The 19,179-nt window shown below is 36.5% G+C and overlaps 2 protein-coding genes across 5 annotated transcripts in view; both read left to right on the forward strand.

Annotated features, from left to right (window-relative positions):
• The window catches only part of LOC131194859 (cysteine-rich protein 2), a 270,743-nt gene that overhangs the window by 235,748 nt on the left and 15,816 nt on the right, over positions 1-19,179 (forward strand). Inside the window, exons 6-8 of one of the 3 annotated variants that reach the window (XM_058176395.1) lie at positions 4,848-4,942; positions 10,302-10,359; positions 17,868-18,983. In XM_058176395.1, coding sequence (XP_058032378.1) covers positions 4,848-4,942; positions 10,302-10,359; positions 17,868-18,028 — 314 coding nt within the window. In that variant the 3' untranslated portion in view covers positions 18,029-18,983. Of the gene's footprint in view, positions 1-4,847; positions 4,943-10,301; positions 10,360-17,867; positions 18,984-19,179 lie in introns of those variants that run through there. The other 2 variants (XM_058176396.1, XM_058176398.1) reach the window with 2 other exon arrangements.
• Positions 1-19,179, forward strand: part of LOC131194853 (uncharacterized) — a 268,449-nt gene that overhangs the window by 162,420 nt on the left and 86,850 nt on the right. The window lies entirely within an intron of this gene.

A 19,179-nucleotide genomic window follows, 5' to 3' on the forward strand; every position in this document is an offset into this window, starting at 1 on the left:
CTCCGCTGCGCTAAATGGCGGGCAATCTCAGTCCGCCCGTTCTTTGTGATTCTGTGAGAGCTGTTTAGACAGCGTTAATCTGCTGTCAACAGCTCATAAATCTCTACCCTCGGGCAAGGAGGGGGATGATGAGCCTTTGAGCTGAAGTTGAGCCCCCAAGAAAAGCCCCAGAATGATTTCTGGTGGTTTGATGGGAACGCTCCTTCTATAGCTCAAAAAAAGCTCCAGAATCCAGAACGCCTCTGCAGAAGCAGAGAAAAACGCAGCGTCCATCTCCGTGACTGAAGAGGATTATTGATAAATTGTCAACACGGAAAGAGCCGAAAGCAGGAGGGCTGGCATTTGTTTGTAAGATGATTTTAACTCCCTGACAGAGAAGTTATTTGTATTTAAGAGTGGAGATGAAGAAAGATGGCGTTTTGTGTTTTGAAAGTGAAAGCTAAGGAAATGCTGATTACAATTGCTGGCGTGGAACCTTTAAGAAGAAAATAACAAGATTTTTTTTTAAATGGAATTCTTTTTTTAAAAATCTATTCTTTTTTTTTATTATCTTTTTCTTACAGTGTTTAAGAAGAAAAATTTATTGGGTTTTTTTCTTTTATTCCCCTTTTTTCTTCTTCTTTTGATATTACTTAGTTTAAAATGGCTTTTAAGCAAAGAGATTTAACCACTTCTAAAATATTGGAAATTTCTTCACTTCAGGTACGGAAATTGAGAGAGGATATTAAAGAAAGTCTAAGGAATTTTTACAGGAGCTTATGGAGGCTCATCTTTCAGAAATAGATCAAAATTTAATGAAATGGAGAAAGAAATACTGGATTTTAAAGATTTGGTGGAAGAGCAGAGTAGGAGATGAAAAATTAAAGGAATCAATTACCCCATTATTGTTATCTAGTACACAGACAGAAGAAAGACTGAATGAATTTAACCAAATTAATTCAGATTTGCAAAGGAAAATAGATGAAGTTCAAATTAATTTGAATTTAGAAAATAAAATAGATGATATTCAGGTTAAGGCTGATAAGGCAGAGGAAGAAAGGGTTATATTACAATATAAATTAATGGAATATGCTATAAGGGTGAGAGGAATAAGAGAGTGTAAGGAAGAAAATTTGAAAGAGATTTTTATTCAGGCCTTTGCTCAGATAGAGGGAGTGGAATCAGAAGATTTTGAAGTTAATATTGAAAAAATTTATCGTGTTAATTCTTGGTGGGCAAGGCAGAAGTGCTTACCAAGAGATGTGGTTATTTATTTTACAAATAAGAGGATTAGGTATGGAATTTTGCGAGCATTTTATAAAAATAAATTTCAAATATTAGGACAAGATATAATAATGATGAAGGAAATTCCTCCTAAAATGTTAAGAAAGAGAAAAGAATTTGCCTTTCTGGTGGATGAGCTTAAGAAACATCAGATATATTTTAGATGGGAGGTTCCAGCTGGTTTAACACTGAATTATAAAGGAAGAAAGTATTTTCTCAACACAATTTGTAAAGCACAAGATTTTTATACTAATGTATTAAAGATTGGGAATTCTTTGTTAACAGATGTTAAGTTGAATGGTGAATAGATGGTCGAAAATGTGTAAGACAGAAGAAGGGGAGGGAAAATGTTTAACTTTATTATATATGATTATGGTTAATTTTTGTAAATGATTTATTGTGGATATAAATGTGTAATTTTAGGGGTACTATTTGATATATTTAAGGTATAAAGGAATAGAAAGATGGAATATTGTTTAATTTTGGAGGATAGATAGTAAAATTTAGGAATTTGGATTAAATATTATATTTAAGAGATGGATGTAATATTAATTAGAATGTAATTGTTATAATAGATATATTTTGGATAAGTTATAGGTGTAATTTTAATGTTATTTGATATAAGTAAGGTAAAGTGAAGATTTTAACTACTACAATTGATACTTTGGATATTTGTAATATTATTTGTCGTATATATAAATGTTAAAGATGTGAAAAGATGGACTATTGCTTACCCTTGAAGGTTGGACAGAAAAATTAAAGAAACTAAGTTGGAAATATGAACTATTTTTGAGAGACTGCTTAGGGAAGAAAGACATTTTAGAAGAACCCTTGGTGAATATTGGAAGATGGAACGTTGTTTTGATATTGATTGATGAAGGTTGGATATTAAAAACTATGTACTTTATTCAAGAATAAACACTAACTCAATCGGAAACTTCTGAGAACTCTAGGAGTGGAATGGTCTGATATATAATGGATTGGAAGAAAAGTATCTTCTTTGTCTTTGGAAGGGGAGTGGAGGTTTTAAGGAATGACTATGGATTATGATTTGTGCTAGATTTTAATTTTTGTTGTTAGTTTTATACCCTGTATTCGGTTCTCGGAAGTCCTGGGGGGTGGGGGGAGGAAGGGGAAGGGAGGGGGAGGGGGCAGAAAATGGATTGATAGTTAATGTACAAAGATGATTGAAGATGTATAATTAATGTAAGATCGGACCTGCCTGGCTACTACTTTAGAATGATGGGAAAGAAGGAAGTAGAAGAGAGAAGGAGGAAAGAGAAGAGGAGGAGGAGGAAAGGAAGGAAGAGGGAGAAAGGAGTAGGGAGGAAAGAAGAGAGGATGTAGATAAGAGAGGGGGAGGATGGTTATGGAAAGTAGAAGAAGGTAGAGAAGGAGAGTAAAAGGAAAAGGAAGGGGGTGGTGACCGGGCAGATCCGATTAATTGTATATGATGGTACATTAAATATGTTATTGGATATGTTATTGGATAAGAATGTCAAAATAAAACTTTTTTGAACAAAAAAAAGATTCAGAAAGATCCTGACAGCTGGCTCATATTTTTAAGTGATTGTCTACTCATATAGACATAGGTGTCAGCAACCTGCGGCTCTGGAGCCCCATGCGGCTCTTTGGGCCCTGTGTTGCGGTTCCCTGTCCCATCACTGGCTGGCCCCGCCCCTCTCCCTTCCCTCCCAATCACTCCTTGCCTGGCCTGAGAAGGTAAGGGTGACAGCTGGGGCTGGAGAAGCGGCCGGGGCTGATACTCCAGCACCTCACTCTTGCTGGAGCTTCTTCCGGCCCTTGTTGGTGCTGGGCATGCCTTGGTCGCTTGGGGAGAATGCTCTCTGCCCTGTGAAACTGGCCTGACTTGGCCGCGACCAATACCGGCCTCGCTAACACGAGGGCTGGCAGGGTGGGAATGGGATTTAGCAGGATGGGACAAGGGAGAGGGGGATGGGCCCACAGTGCCCAGCCGTAGCTTAAGAAGCTCAGGGCAGTAGGAAAAGGGAGCTGCCCCTGCTGAACCTCGCACACCCACCCCAGGGGTTAGACTCATGGAAAGCTGGAGCACCCTCACCAAAGACACTCGCCCATCAGCCGGTCTCCCCCCCCCCACCTCTGTGTCTTCTCATTCTCTCAGAAAGCCCAGCAGCTCTTCTTAGGGGTCTTTGGTACTCCTTTTCTTTCTTCCTGGCAACTTTTTGGAAATTCGAGCTGGCTGAGGAACAAGTGTAAGCCATGGCGGAGGCTTCCCTCCTCCTCTCACAATCCCCTAGTCAGCTGTGTCAGAGCCAGGAGTGCCCCTTTGCTGCTCTTTGGCCGAGTCTGGCTGCTTATGTGCACGCTCCCGAGCCCCGCCACAGCCAGACAGAGAGGGGGGAAGATAGGGAGAGATATACACAGAGAGAGAGATAAAGAGAGAGGGGAGAGGTACAGAGAGAGGGGCAAGATAGAGAGGGGGAGGGAGGCATAGAGAGATACAGAGAGAGAGGGGAAGATACAGGGGGGGGGAGAGAAGAGTTTTTTGGTTCCTGGTGTGGTGTTTTTTTATTTTTTAACAACTGGTTCTCTGCACTAATGACCTGCTGGGTAAGTGTGGTTAGGGGTTCATGTGACTGGATGGGAGCGAGTGACGTGGAGTTGGCCACACCCACCCAGGTTTTGTGGCTCTCAGTGGGGTTTTTTTTTTTTTTTTTGTGGGAAATGAGTGTTTGAGTGTTTAAGGTTGCAGATCCCTGTCATAGACTGTCTATTTATAGATTGTCTACTCCAAGGTCCCTCTCATAGTTTCTGGTTTTAAGTCACGTTTTGCCTAATCTGTGCTGTACCTTTGGTTTTTCCTGCCCAAGTATAAAACCTTGCTTTTCTCTATGTTAAATTTCATTTTGTTGGATAGGGCCGATTGTTCAAGTCTGTTAAGACTTTTTGGATCCTAAACTTGTGTTCTGGGGTGTTGGCTATGCCTACCAGTTTAGTATCATTTGCAAATTTGATGAGTTCCCCTTTTATTCCCTCATCTAAGTCCTAAGACGAAACCTTGTGGTACCATACTGCTTACTTCCCTCCATGTAGATGCAGTGTCATTAAAGGACTACCTGTTGAGTATGGTGTATAAGCCAGTTACAAATCCATCTGGTGGTGATGCTCTCTATCCATATTGTTGAGTTTTAAATTCAATTTAAAACTACTGTGAGCAAGTTGTGCTTCCTTTTTCTGGTTATTTGGTTATAACATTTCATAGAATACAGATGAATAAACAAACTTTGTTTCATTACATTCTTGATTAAATTATCTTTCCATTGATATTTAATTTTATGGTACTACTACAAAAAAAAGTGGTATTAGCCATCAAACCTCAAAAATACACTTTTCCCAAAAGGTTTCCACAATTTTGGCCACAACTGTATATTCAATTCAGAATGTAATATTCTTGAAGGTCTTGAAATCAATGTTGAGCACAAGGGTGAAGTATTACGATTCTTATTTTTAACAACATACAAACTGCCTTGACTCCAAAGTGAACATATTGATTTACACCTATAAAAAAAGTTGAACTACATGCATTTTCTTCTGTATTATAGCTGAGAAGGTGACTTCATTGGGCAAGGATTGGCATCGTCCCTGTTTACGTTGTGAGCGTTGTGGGAAGACTCTTATTCCTGGAGGCCATGCTGAGGTAGGAAACGATTAAGTTGGATTTAGGTTTTATTTTCTGGTGTTTTTGAACCTTTTGCATATTTTCCTCCTAGATGACATGAAATAAGATCTGGAAAAGAAGCAGATTTTGGCATCATTTCTTATTAATATTTGATATCACAAAATAAACCATATATTGATTCTTTGTAATTAATTATTCCTTACATTTTGCTTCATAATCAAATGTTTCTTCCTTACTGTATCCTTTGGTCCTTCTAGATGTCTTTTAGACAGTAATTCTCAAATGTTCTGTTATAATCTACTCTGATTCATTTATCAACAGGTGTATTGATATATATAGTATATATTGTATTTTTTGGAGTATAAAACACACTTTTTTCCCTTGTAAAAGAAGCTGAAAATTTGGGTGTGTCTTATACTCCAAATGTAACCTCGCATGGTGCCCAAAATGGCTACCTGGAACAGCTGCTGCCTTCTCTTACCCCTTCTGCGCTTTGTCTGCTTTAGTCAGTGGAGCTCCCTCCGAGGATCAGCTGTGCTTTTGAAGATATTTTTCAGCCCCAACGCAAGCAAAGATCTTCCTTGCTTTGCCTGCTTTTCTAATTGCTGCTCCCTCCAACAATCAGCTGTGCTTTAGAAGCACAGCCCCAACTAGCCCCAACCTCAAAATCAGCGAGCGAACTAATGTGCTGGGACTAACCAGATGAATACCTGGTAGGCAGAATTTTTCCCCCCTATTTTCCTCCCCAAAAACTAATGTGCATCTTATACTCCGAAAAATACGGTATGTTATCTGATTTTTACATTTTCTTACTGAAATTTTGGAGGTGTATGTTTTTGTTTGTAAATTGTAATGTATGCTGCTTTTCTGAGGAGAAACCAGGTGGTGTACCCGGTTGATCTGGGCTGATCATAAAAACTTACAGCAATCACAATAGTTACTTTTTGGAATGGAGATCACCATGAAATTCTAGGGTTGTACATTCAATTTACAAGTTAAAAAAAATCTAAGAAGACAGTGGTAGCAAACCAAGGAATCTACTTGGATGAGAATCAATTAATTCAAAGGAGACTTCACTTTTTTATAGTTCTAATGTGTTGCATTATGGACATAGAAGTTCTTAGAACAAAGAGCCGCATTGCCACTCTAGAAATTAGCTTGGTGAGAAGTGGGTTATGTCAATGTCCGATGCCCAAAGTGTTTGGAGCTGTTCTTTTTCCAGTTTATACATGTTTACATATATACCATTTCTCTCTCTCTCTCTCTTTTTTAAATCAATTTTTATTATTCCCCCCCTACACACACACATTGTTTATGAAGAGGGTATTGACCATATCATATCTTATACACCTTAACTTAACATATCCAAATATATTTTACTCAATTACAATTTCTGCCAAAATATTCTTTTACCATATTTTAATCACAATCTTAATGCTTCTATGCTCATTTATATAAACCACATTTTCTTTCACCCTCAAGTTCAAATTTCTGCATTTTAACTAACATATATTCTTTTTTATTGTTTTTTTAGCTAATTCAATTTTTATCCTGATGTATTCAAACATGTTTGGGGTTGTCTTTCTTCCATTTCATCTTTTTTCATTTTACAGCAATCTTTCTTCCCTTTCTTATTCTCTACTTTCCTTCTTTTAATCTTCCTACTTTCTTCTCTCCTCTCCTACTCTTTCTCTACATGCCCTTTCTTTCCTCCTCCTCCTCCATTTTGCCTTCCACTCTAACCTTCTCTCCTACTCTTATTTCCCCTCCCTTTCTTCCTCTCCTCTCCCTTTCTTCTTTCTCTCTCTCTCTCCTTCTCTCTTTCTTACCTCTCTCCTCCTTCTTATCTCTGTCCATTGCTGTATTCATTTTGATTTTTTCACTATGGTGTCCAGACAGCCCCGGTTTTCCCATTTATCAAGTCTGTTTCTCAGAATCCCCCTCATATATTTTAGTTATTAACATTTTCATCTTGTTCTATCTTTGCTTTACCACCCTTACAACCTTCCATCTCTTGTTTTCTTTAAATTCTTTTTTTTTCCCCAAAATTTTTTTATTTTCCATAATGGTTCCCACAGTTTAACCAGTGTACAATACAATCACTTATACAACAATCGATCCTATACTCAAATTATGCTCAATCCGGGCTGCTCGACCGCCACTCCCTCCCTTAATCCTTTCTACCCTTCTCATCCTTTCAACTTTCCCCACCATCCTTCTCCTCACTTTTCTACTTCCTCCTCTTCCCACTTCTCACTACCATCCTTTCTAACCTCTATCTTCTCTTCCTTCTTCTCCTCCTATCCTTTCTTCTCCCTCCCTTCTTTCCTACCTACCTACCTACCTACCTACTTTCTTCCTTCTTTACTCCTCTTTCCTTACCCTTTCCCTTCGGGAGTGGTTACCGAACAGCCCCGACTTTACACCATTCCAACTTGTTTAATTCTACCATTATTTCTGTACAATGGCAGTCAATCAATTTATAATCTTCCCCTTCCCCCTCCCCCATTTCCCCCCCTCCCCCCCTGAGACTTCCCAGAACAGAATACAGGGTATTGTAACTAACAAACATAATCTAAAATATAACATAGAACATATTCCATTTCACACCATCACACCATCACACTATCAATTCCCTTCTTTCTTAAACTCTAATACATGTCAGTTCCTAACTTCACTCAAAAGTTTTCTTTAAATTCTTATTTCCAGTTCAACAATAATTATTTTTCTCTTTCATTAAGATACATCATTTACTAACATTTCAATTTTATTCCATTTTACATCACATTTTCAATTATTTTCACCTATAAACCATTCTATCTTTCACATTTTATCTGCTGGAATATTTTTCTTAAACAATATATTTCTTCCTTTTTTACTTCTTTTCTAATATCTTGATGTCAATTAATTTCTTTATTCTTTTCTATATTTAAAATTTATTTCTTTACCATCCATTATAATTCTTTCCAATTCCATGCATCTTCAAACAATAAAACATATATCCCATTGTATCTTTCACATTTCATCTACTTCCTTTACAATAATCTATATATTTCTTCTAATTTACTTCTTCCATACACTTTCTACATCTATTTTAATTTCTTTTTTACTATTCATTTTTCTTCCTCTTTTAACCATTTTCCTTCAAACTCTCCAAACTCCCTTTTTTTAAATATTTTCCTTACTTTCTCCCATTTTCTTTTCTACTTCTTCTCTTTCTTATATCTTCCTTTCCACATCCTTTCTCTATTTTTTATTATTTTTGATTTTCCCTCTCAATCTTTCCCCATTTCCTCCTCTTCTCTTTTTCCTTGAGAGATACTCTCCCCTATCTAATTTAACTCTGTTAATCCCAGTGTAATCATTTATTTTTTTCACCCTTTTAATTTTCCCCCTCAATCTTTTCCCATTGCCTTCTTTTCTCTTCTTTTTTAAAATATACTTTCCCCTATCCATTTTTTTCAGTCAATCCCACTGTAATCATCTATGTTTCTGTCTTCATCTATATAATTGTCTTCAATTATTTCCTTTTCAGAATTATATTCTTGTTCCTCTTGCTTCTCCCTCATAGTTATTTTTTTACATTTTAACCATTCTTCTGCGTCCTTGTTTCCCTTAAAAGATTCTCGTAACATTTGAAGCATTTCCCTTAGTTCCTCATCTTCATCCTCCCAACTCTCTATGTTCTCAATTTAATGAGAAAATATTTTCAAATTTGTTATTTTAACTTATATATAGTTCAAATTCAAGTCCATGTAATGTCCCTTTTTTCTTTCCTGAAAATATCCAATTCAGATGTTCCTTTAAACTGTTCCAAATGAAGTCTTTGTTGATCCCACTCCCTTTTTTTAAAATCGCGCTGCAGCTGTATAAACAAAACCTCTTTCTGACTTTCCCACGTTAGTCTAAATGATGTGATACTTTCTTTCCTCCAGCAGATGTCTCTCTCTCCAATTCACAAGTTTCTTGGCAACAAAATGTCACTTGTTAATCCACAAAGATAATTACTGTCTCAATCCTTTTGTTAGCAAAATATGTTTTCCTTCAATTTTCTTTCCTTTTATTATTTTTAATTTCTTCCAAAGCCAGTTTTAAATCCAGATGGAAAATTTTCTTTTTAGGGCCTTAATCACAAAGTTCCACTTTGCTTTTTGTTTCCTTCACTTTATATTTCCGCATGCCAATTAGCCACTAATTTCAAGTTGAAACTCCTTTTAAGCTTTGAAAAATTTTCTTCTTACCTGTGAGTTGGCCAATCGCTCACCCGGTAACAATACTCCATTCAATCACCGCTCCTGCTCAAGTCTTTTTGTGTGGCCGCCCCAGCTTTTGACAGCTCCTAATGGCTATCTTCCCATGGCGTTGGGTCGGAGGCTAATGCCGGCGCTCCAGGGAATTTACAACTTCCCTGTTCACACCGGTCTGTGCCTCCCTTCTTCGCTGTCTCTACAAGACAGCTATGGTCCATAGAGGATCCCCAAACGGCTGGGATATCGCATTTTCTCCGGAGCACCGGGATCTGCTGTCCTGCCGTAACGCTGGCCAGTCCCCTCTCTTCTCTTCTCTTCTCTCTCTTTCTCACTCTCTCCTTCTCTCTCTCTCTCTCTCTCTCTCTCTCTCTCTCTCAAACACACACACACACACACACACACACACACACACACATACAAAGCTACCACAGACCTATACATATAGAGATTTTGGCTTCTATCATCATGTTCCTGTACCATAGTCTCTTCTCCTTTCTGTCACCTTTCTCACAACAATTTTCTGTAATAATTTTTAATGCAATCCTATCCCTGCCTAACCTGTTTCAAACTTATTTAGCATTTCCTGCACCAGATTTATATCAGATGACTTCTGAAGATTTTTCCAACTCTGAGTGATTCTATTAGAAAATCAATAAACAGTATTCTTTTGCTGCTGCAAGGCAATTAGCCATATGCCAGCAGTATAAGCAATGAAGACTAAATATCCCTAGGTACAGAGAGATGTTAGATCATTGTTCTGCATTGTCAGTCAATGAGATTTGGGATCCAAAAGATGCTTTTGCATATGTACTACTTGCCGTTAATGGACATAACTTTTAATTAAGTCAAAGGCTTGCAGTTTTATTCCTATGAATGCTAGAACTGAGAGCGATTTTATGTTGCAATTGCCTTGAAACAAAAAGCATCAATATTTTAGTATGAGATATACTAGGGGCTGAGAAGGTTTTTTTATTTTGGGTACCTCCTCTAGAGTAGGTCTCTATATAAACTAGGTGATTTATACGATTGATTTTGTTGAAAAGTTAACAATGCATTGAAAGTTTTTAGCAGAAAGGGGGCTGATCTCATGACTTAAACTAATGTATCTTCTATTTTTTTCCTACCAGCATGATGGACAGCCATATTGCCACAAACCATGCTATGGGATCCTGTTTGGACCAAAAGGTGAAGTGATGGACAGAGATCAGTTTAAATATTGAAAAGACAGTTGGCTTGTTTATCTCTTCTGTTGGAATTAAAATCTGGTCTTGTATTTGATAGTTCAGGCTTTGCAGATTTAGAGCAGAAATAACAAAACCTTGGTTGGGGTGAGGACATAAGCTTTTGAAGTTTATGCTAGGAACCATGTTACAAAAGAATTGGGGCCACATCAAGAAACAGTAGAATATTTTAAATACTAGGCCAGGACAAAAATTACCTTAATATTATTACTTATACTATATAATCTCCCATATAATATTATACAGATAATATTATCAATAAAGGAGAACATATTACTTCTGAATAATTTATTTCATTTACATGTAGTCCTTAACTCACAACCATAATGGAGCCTGCTCATTATGGTAGTAAGTTATAACAATTATTATGCGAGGCAACCACATGATCACCTTCCTTAATGACCCCCACCCGTGCACTCTGTGATGCATTCATTAAGCAGAGCATGAGGTGCTTCAGGGATAGGAGTCCAGGACATCCAGCCCCGCCTGCTTTGGTCCTCCCAAGGCCTCACTCACCCAGCCCCAACCCATGCTCTGCTTCTCACCCCTTGGGGACTTGGGACTGCTTCCCATCCTGCTGAGCCCAGCCCCTTCTTACCCATCCCCCATAACCTATTGTGCACTTACCTTTTGAAAATCTCTGGAGTTGTGGACTTCATGTTGGGGAAGCTTCTGCTGCAAGTATAGAATAGGTGATACCTGATTCAACACTAGTAACTATGAGAGGGATCTTGGCATCCTAGTGGACAATCACTTAAATATGAGCTAGCAGTGTGCTGTAACTGTCAAAAAAGCTAACACAGTCCTAGATTGCATTAAGAGAGGGATAGAATCAAGATCACATGAAGTGTTAGTACTACTTTATAATTCCTTGATAAGACCACACTTGGAATATTGCATCCAGTTTTGGTTGCCATGATATATAAAAAAATGTTGAGACTCTGGAAAGAGTGCAGAGAAGAGCAACAAAGATGATTAGGAGACTGAAGAGCAACAAAGATGATCAGGAGGCTAAAATATATGAAGAACAGTTGCAAGAATTATATTTAGTTCAATTAAAAGAAGGACTGAAGTGGCATGATAGCAATGTTTCAATGTCAGAGGGGCTGCTACAAAGAAGAGGGGATCAACCTATTCTCCAAAGCACCTGAATTCAGGACAAGAAGAAATGGATGGAAACTAATCAAAGAGAGAACCAACCTAGCACAAAGGAAAAATTTCCTGATAGAACAATTAATTGGTGGGACTTGCTTCCAGAAGTTGTGCGTGTTCCAATACTGGAGGTTTTTAAGAAGAGATTGAACAATGATTTGTCTGAAATGATATAGGATCTCCTACTTTAGGAGGGGGTTGAACTAAAAGACCTCTAAGGTCCCTTCCAACTCTAGAAGCACCCTCCATTTTCTGAGCAGCCACAGGCAAGGGGGCCCAGGGATGAAGCAGTCCATCCTGCTTTCCTAATCTGATCTCTGCAGCACTGCAAAAAGCTCTGGATCTTTCTGGAGCACTGTGGAGACTGCATTAGAGAAGTGAAGTGCACCACTCCATCCCTGGGATATGTGCTTGCATCCTGGAAGTAGCTGCCGTTTTGTGCAACGGAAGAATTATGGCCACTTTAAAAATGGCAGCTGCTTTCAGGATGCAGCCATGCAACCCTGGGATGCTAAGAGATGGAGTACCCTGCCCTTCGGAATTCCAAATCTCTAGAGAACTTCAAATGGTAAGTGCATGATGGGTGACTGGTGTGGAGGAGGGTTTGGGGGACACAGCAGGATGGGATGGGGGGCTGGTAGATAGGAGGGTGCTAAAGTGTCCCTGTGGTTAGTAGTATGGGCAAATGGCCATAGGAATGCTGCAGTGCCCATAACCTTGAAACAGATTGAAAGTAGCTTTTTTGGGGGGGCGTGTCTGCCATAACTTTTGAATGGTTGCTAAGTGACCCGTCATATATCGAGGACTACCTGTAACTACCTAATTAATATAAACCATCCCCGGAGGGCGGAGCTGGAGTCGCAGCGAAACGGCAGCAGATTCAATCTTTGGACCTGCAGCCGATGTTTTTTCTGGCATGACGGTCCGGATTTTCGGACCTCACTGTCCTGGAGGGACAGTGACTGGAAGGACACTTCCTGCTGGTCTCGGGGATACCGCCAAATCCCCGGTCGACCCAGGAGAAATCCTTTTTCGTGCCGTTTTAAACCAGCCCAGGCTGACAAAGCTGGGACAGCTCCTAGACGGAAGAGCGGAAGGAAACGTGCTGGCTGGGTGAGAGGTTTTCAATTAACAAGAACTTTTACCATCCTAAGCCTTGGAAGGAAGAAAATAGTTAAGACTATAAGTAATTGAATGGTGGCTTAAAAATGTTTAACAAAGAATTACTTTTTAAATGTTGACTTTTTTGGATTCTTTTCTGGGAACGTTTTCATTTTGCATTTAAACTGTGAGGATTGATTTTTTTCCCCCTCTTTCTTTTTGCCTGTTGTGTTGGAATTAAGAATGTTTTTATTGGAGTTTTTCTAGGGGAAGTTTTAAATCTTATTATATTCCCTTATTAATTTTATACCTAATTATTCGGCCAATTTTTCCTTTTGTGGTTTTTTTTCCTCTTTCTCTTTCTTCTTTTTTTTATTTTGGGTTTGAAGGAGGAGGCAGATAGGAAGAGGGAGAGAGAAGGATTCAACCAGACTATTATTTACTGACTGTACTTTTATTGTAACAAAGGACTGATATATTGTTATACTTTCCCCAGAGCTTTAACCTTGAGATACATTGTTGCTTCTTGAGATACTAAGAACACTGAATTGTTTGTGCAGGTGTTCTATTTTATATTGTAAATTGGAAAAGTTTGTAAGGGAAGGGAAGAAGACAAGGGAAAAGTTTCTTTTGTTTTTATATCCCTTGTTGAATGAAATTTTAAGGAAAGAACTTAAAGAGAGTTCTCATAAAAATCCTTTTTATTTCTGTTTTTTGTTTTTTTTATATATCCTCCCTCCAGTATTTTTTTACTTTTTATTTTTGCATCCTACCTTCACCCTTTAAGAACAATTTTTGTATATGTATCTCATTATTATTATTATTTTCTTTTTCTACACATTTGGGCCTTTTGTTCTTCTTTTTCTTTTTTTTTGAGATTAATTCGAGTTGGATTAAGACATAGAAGAGTCTGAAGACTTTTTTCTTTTTTCCCTTTTTTGCTGCACAGCTTTGGCAATTTGCATTATAATTTGAAGTTTCAGAGTTGGCACTTTTATATACAAAAATGAGCAGAAAAGCAACAGCGATCCCTGCCCCCTCTTCCTCACCAGCAGGATCTCAAAGAACAATACCAGCGTTACTTAGACAGGAAAAGGAAAGGGAAAGGGAAAGGGACTCTTCTCTTCAGCTTATTTTGCAGGGGATAGAAGAGATTAAGCAAAAGATGGAAAAAACAGATGAAAAAGTAGAAGATATCCAACAGATGCTGAAAAATTATGAGGATAGACTTCAGAAAGTAGAGGAAAGAGAAGAACAAAGAGATCAAAAAATTCAAAACATCGACAGTAGATTGGAAGTGATAGAAAAGGAGCAAGGTGGAGCCTTAGGTTGGGAGATTGATAAAGCAGAATTTTTTTGAGATTTCAAAATATAGAAGAAGAGAAGAGTGAAAATTTGGCTGATAAAATGGTAGAAATATTGGCTGGACTTTTGGAAATTAGTAAGGAAAAGGCACTCGGTGGAATTGATGAGATTTTTAGAGTGCATACAAGATATGCAGCAAGAAACAATCTTCCTAGGGAAGTCCATATAAGATTTACTAAAAAAAATCATTTAAAGCACAAATTCTACAAGCAGCAAGAGAGAAGACAATGCAATACAATGGCAAAAAAATCATTGTTTTGAAATAAGTTCCCAGAAGGGTAAGAGAATTAAGACGAGAATACCAATTTTTGTCCAAGGCTTTATTGCAGAAAGGTGTGAATTATAGATGGTTGGCGCCAGAGGGCCTGTTTTTTTGCATCGCAACAGCAAAAATATAGAATTGATACAATAGATAAAGCCAAGGATTTCTACACAGAATTCTTAAACGACAAAGGAAAGACAAGCGCTGAAGTTTCACTGATTGAACTTCAAGAGTCAGAGTTAGCAGCTTTATTACAAAAAGAAGAAAGAGCTGTAGGTGGCATGATTGAAATTAAGCCTCGTCGTGAACCAAGATCGACAAGAGCGATAAACCCTAAGTATAAAACATCGAAATGGAGAAGAGGAAATTGATATCAATAAACATTAATGGATTAAATTTGGCAATTAAGAGGAGGAAAATATTTCATAAATTAGAAAAATTGAAATTGGATATAATATGCTTGCAAGAAGTTAAAAAACAACATTTTTAAAAAACAACATGAACAAATATTAACACAATCAAAATTGGGGAAAGTATATACATCATTACCACAATGTAAGAAAAGAGGTATATCCATATATAAAAAAGAGCCTATTAGGGCAAATTTAGTATATTCTGACGAGAATGGTAGAATTTTGATACTGGAAACAACTGATGACAATAAAAAAATACTTTTAGTTAGCAATATATGCTCCAAATGACAATCAAGAAGAGTTTTACAGGAAACTCCACAGAAAGATTGTTGAATTGGATTATGAAAATATATGTATCCTTGGTGATTGGAATGGTGTTGTTGATGTAAAGATGGGATTATAAAACTCAGAAAACAACTAGGCAAAAGAGAAAGACCCTCCCAAAGTCCTTTTTTAAAATGGTGGAGGAAATGAATTTGAAAGATGTATGGAGAGAAAGGAATCAGCAGAGTAGACAGTATACCTTTTACTCAAGTAGACATTTATCCTGGTCTAGAATAGATATGATATGGATGACAACAGAAATGAGCTTCAATATAAGAAAAATTGATATAGAAGCCAATACCTGGGCAGACCACAGCCCTATGATGTTGATATGGAAAGGCCATAGGAAAAGATCTAGATGGACTTTAAATATGATGATTCTAAAAGATAGAGAACTTACACAAAAATAGAAGGAACTGACCTTTTTCTTCAAAGAAAACAAAAAAGAAAACACCTCAATACAAAACCGTTGGGATGCAATGAAAGCATATGTAAGAGGTTTGTTCATAGACTATGTAGGGGAAAGGAACCGTAAGAAAAAACAAACCTTTAAAATATTAGAAAATGACTTTAAAAAATGGGAACAAGAATTACAAAGATTTCCAGAGAAGACAGATATTAAGATGAGAATGGATTTAATTAAACACAAAACGGCTTTGCTTGAAAAGGAATAGTTAGCACAAAAAATCAAAGGGACAAAACAGAATTATTTTGAAAATGCTAACAAACCAGGTAGATGGCTAGCTTATAAACTTAAAAAAGAGAAAGAAAAACAGAATTTCACATTTAGAAGATTGTAACGGCCAGATTCAATTTATGAACGAAGAGAAGAAAAGAATTGTTTTATACACAATTATATAAAGAAGAGGGAATCGATAAGGAAAATGTGAAACAATATTTGAATAAAGCAAATTTACCTCAGATTCCTAAAGATTTTGAAGTTATGTTGGAGGGAAATATAACAATGATGGAATTAATGCAAGCACTGAAAAAACAAAAAAAAAGTGAAAGCTCTAGGCCCAGATGGATTGCCAGTTTAATACTATGTGACATTTCAACAACAACTGGGTCTCCCAGTCTCCCAGTTTTAGAGATTATGAATGAAGTGATGCAGAAAGGGAAAATACCTGAGACCTGGACAGAGGCTTATATTACTTTGATTCCAAAAGAGGACTCTGACTTTAATCAAGTTAAAAATTACAGACCTATATCCCTCTTGAACTCAGACTATAAAATATTTGCTTTAATACTTGCAGAACGCCTTAAAAGATATTTGAATGAATTTATACATTTGGATCAAAATGGATTTCTGCCTAAAAGACAAATTAGGAATAATATGAGAGTAGTCTTGGATACTTTAGAATATTATGAGGCTCATCCCGAAAAATAGATGGCGTTGATCTTTTTAGATGCACAAAAAGCATTTGACAACGTTATTTGGCATTTTATCTTCCTACAATTGAAGCAAATGGGCTTTGGTGAAAGATTTATTAAAGCAATAGAAACCATATACCATAAACAATCAGCTAAGATAATGATAAACGGTGAATTGACGGATGCGATTCAAATTGGAAAAGGTACAAGACAAAGCTGTCCACTGTCACTGCTGCTGTTTGTGTTGACCTTGGAAGTATTGAATAGAAATATTAGAGAGGAAAGGAGAATAAAAGGCATGAAAATTCAGAAGGAAGAATACAAACTTCAAGCTTTTGCTGATGATTTGGTTTTTATTATTGAGGATCCTTTGGAATCTATAATTTGTTTGTTAGAAAGAATTGAAGAATATGGGAAAGTGGCAGGCTTGAAAATTAATAGAGACAAAATGAAAATTTTGACAAAAAATATGTTGATGAAACAAAAAAATGAGTTGGTAGAATATTCTGGGATGAAGATTGCAAATAAAGTTAAATATTTGGGGATATATCTTACTCCAAGGTGTAGCACTTTAAAAGAAAATAACTATGGTAAACTCAAACAGCAGATTGTGGCGGATTTGACTAAGTGGGAACATCTACAATTTTCTTTGTTGGGAAGAATATCAACAATTAAGATGAATATATTACCTAGAATTCTGTATTTGTTTCAGACTATACCTGTTAAATTGACCAGAGGGTACTTTGAGGAGCTGAATAAAGCGATGCTGAAATATATTTGGCAAGAGAAAAAAGCAAGGATAAAAATAAAATTATTACAAGATAAGAGAGTTAGAGGCGGTTTTGGGCTACCCAGTTGGGAACTATATTATCAAGCAGCAAATATGATGTGGATTAAAGAATGGATAACCCTCAAAATTAATACAATATTAACTCTGGAAGGCGTTGTTGTTGGGATGGCACGCCTTTTTATGGTATGGACAAGCTAAATCACAGGGCTATTTTAGAAGACATATAGTCAGAGAAACGTTGTGGGTTTCACCCATTGAGGCATTCTCTTACTCGATAACATTTAAAAAGGAACATATTGTTAGATATAATGGATTGTTGAATGAAAAGGGTGAGTTAAAATCCAAATTAGAATTAGAGGCAGAGGGTATAACAATGAATTGGTTTGCATACTTGCAAATACAATCCAGATATGATGTTAAAACAGAAGGCTTTTATAATAACCTGAGTTTTGATGAGATTTTAACAGGTTCAGATGACAATCTGATAAACTGTATGGATACTTACTAGAGGTCAAGTTAGAGGAAGAACAGGTTAAAGAGACCATGATTGTTTGGGGGAGGAATTTTGGTCATGGGATAAATCTAGATGACTGGCAGAAATTGTGGATGTATAATTATAAAATGACGATGTCGACAGCATTTAAAGAGAATTTATATAAGATGTTTTACAGGTGGCATCTACCCCCGACAAGAATTGCTAGAATGTCTAAGGACAAATCTGAAAAATATTGGAAATGTTATCAGATACCTGGATCATATTACCACATGTGGTGGACATGCATTGAAGCTAAAAGATATTGGACTAAAATACACACGTGGCTGGAAAAAATGATTAAAAAGTATATTGACTTTAAGCCAGAAATCTTTCTGTTGGGAATTATACCGGAGATATATACTAAAGATATAAAATATTTGATTGTTAATATTACTACAGCAGCTAGGATTGTATTTGCAAAAAATTGGAAAAATGAAAAGTTACCTCTGCAAGATGAAATAATTAGAAAAATGTTGGAATGTGCAGAGATGAGTAAATTAACATTTGAAATTAGAGAACAAGAAGATAAACAATATTATAAAATATGGGATTTATTCTATAATTGGTTAAATGGAAAGATATGTTAGGAAAAATGAGTATAAGATATATGTATGGAAGATATGATTATTTTGTGAATGCACAGGAAAATATGTTAACACCCTTACAGCATGCTGTAATGGAATTGATTTGATGAGGTTTTTTATTTTATATTTAAAAATAAATAATTTTTTTCAAAAAAATATATATAAACCATCCCCAAGTGTCACAGGTCACATTGGCTAATTGGGTTAATTGGGAGACTCTCCAGGCACTCTAACCCTAACCCTAACCCTAACCCTAGCCAACCTTATCAGTTGCCAGTAGAACCTTGGTTCTCAAGAAAAAACTCTGTTGTCTCTAGTAAGGCATTCCAACCTCCTTACCCCCTTCCCCCTTCCTGTGGCAACTGAGGAACAGAAAAATGGCTGCTGTCAGGTTTGATTCGAAGTTGACACTTGTCTTATCCTGGGACATATATATTCACCTTCAGTCGTAAGATTTAAATAAGATATGATATTGGGCATGTCAGATGAAAACATTCTGTAACATATATTTTGGATAATTTCACTATAAAAAAATACATTTTGATTACTATTTTACTTGATGAAAAACCTCAAAGTATGATTAAGGTATAATTGAAATGTTAAACTTTTAAATTAAAGCTTGAACGCATATGATATTTATTATAATGAATAGAATAGAATATTTCAATTTCTTTTTTATTTAATAATTATACCTATATCATCATTCATGTACTATAATATATATTATATATAATATATGATGACATTCATGTCATATAATAACACTTTTTTCATTTTCCCCCTCCTTCCCCTTTTTCCATTTACCATTTAGGTGTCATCTGGATTTCTATTCTTTTTTTGTCTTTTCTCTCATTTGCCTTTTCC

The sequence above is a fragment of the Ahaetulla prasina genome, chromosome 3, assembly GCF_028640845.1.
Source record: "Ahaetulla prasina isolate Xishuangbanna chromosome 3, ASM2864084v1, whole genome shotgun sequence".
In the NCBI taxonomy this organism is placed as follows: Eukaryota; Metazoa; Chordata; class Lepidosauria; order Squamata; family Colubridae; genus Ahaetulla; species Ahaetulla prasina.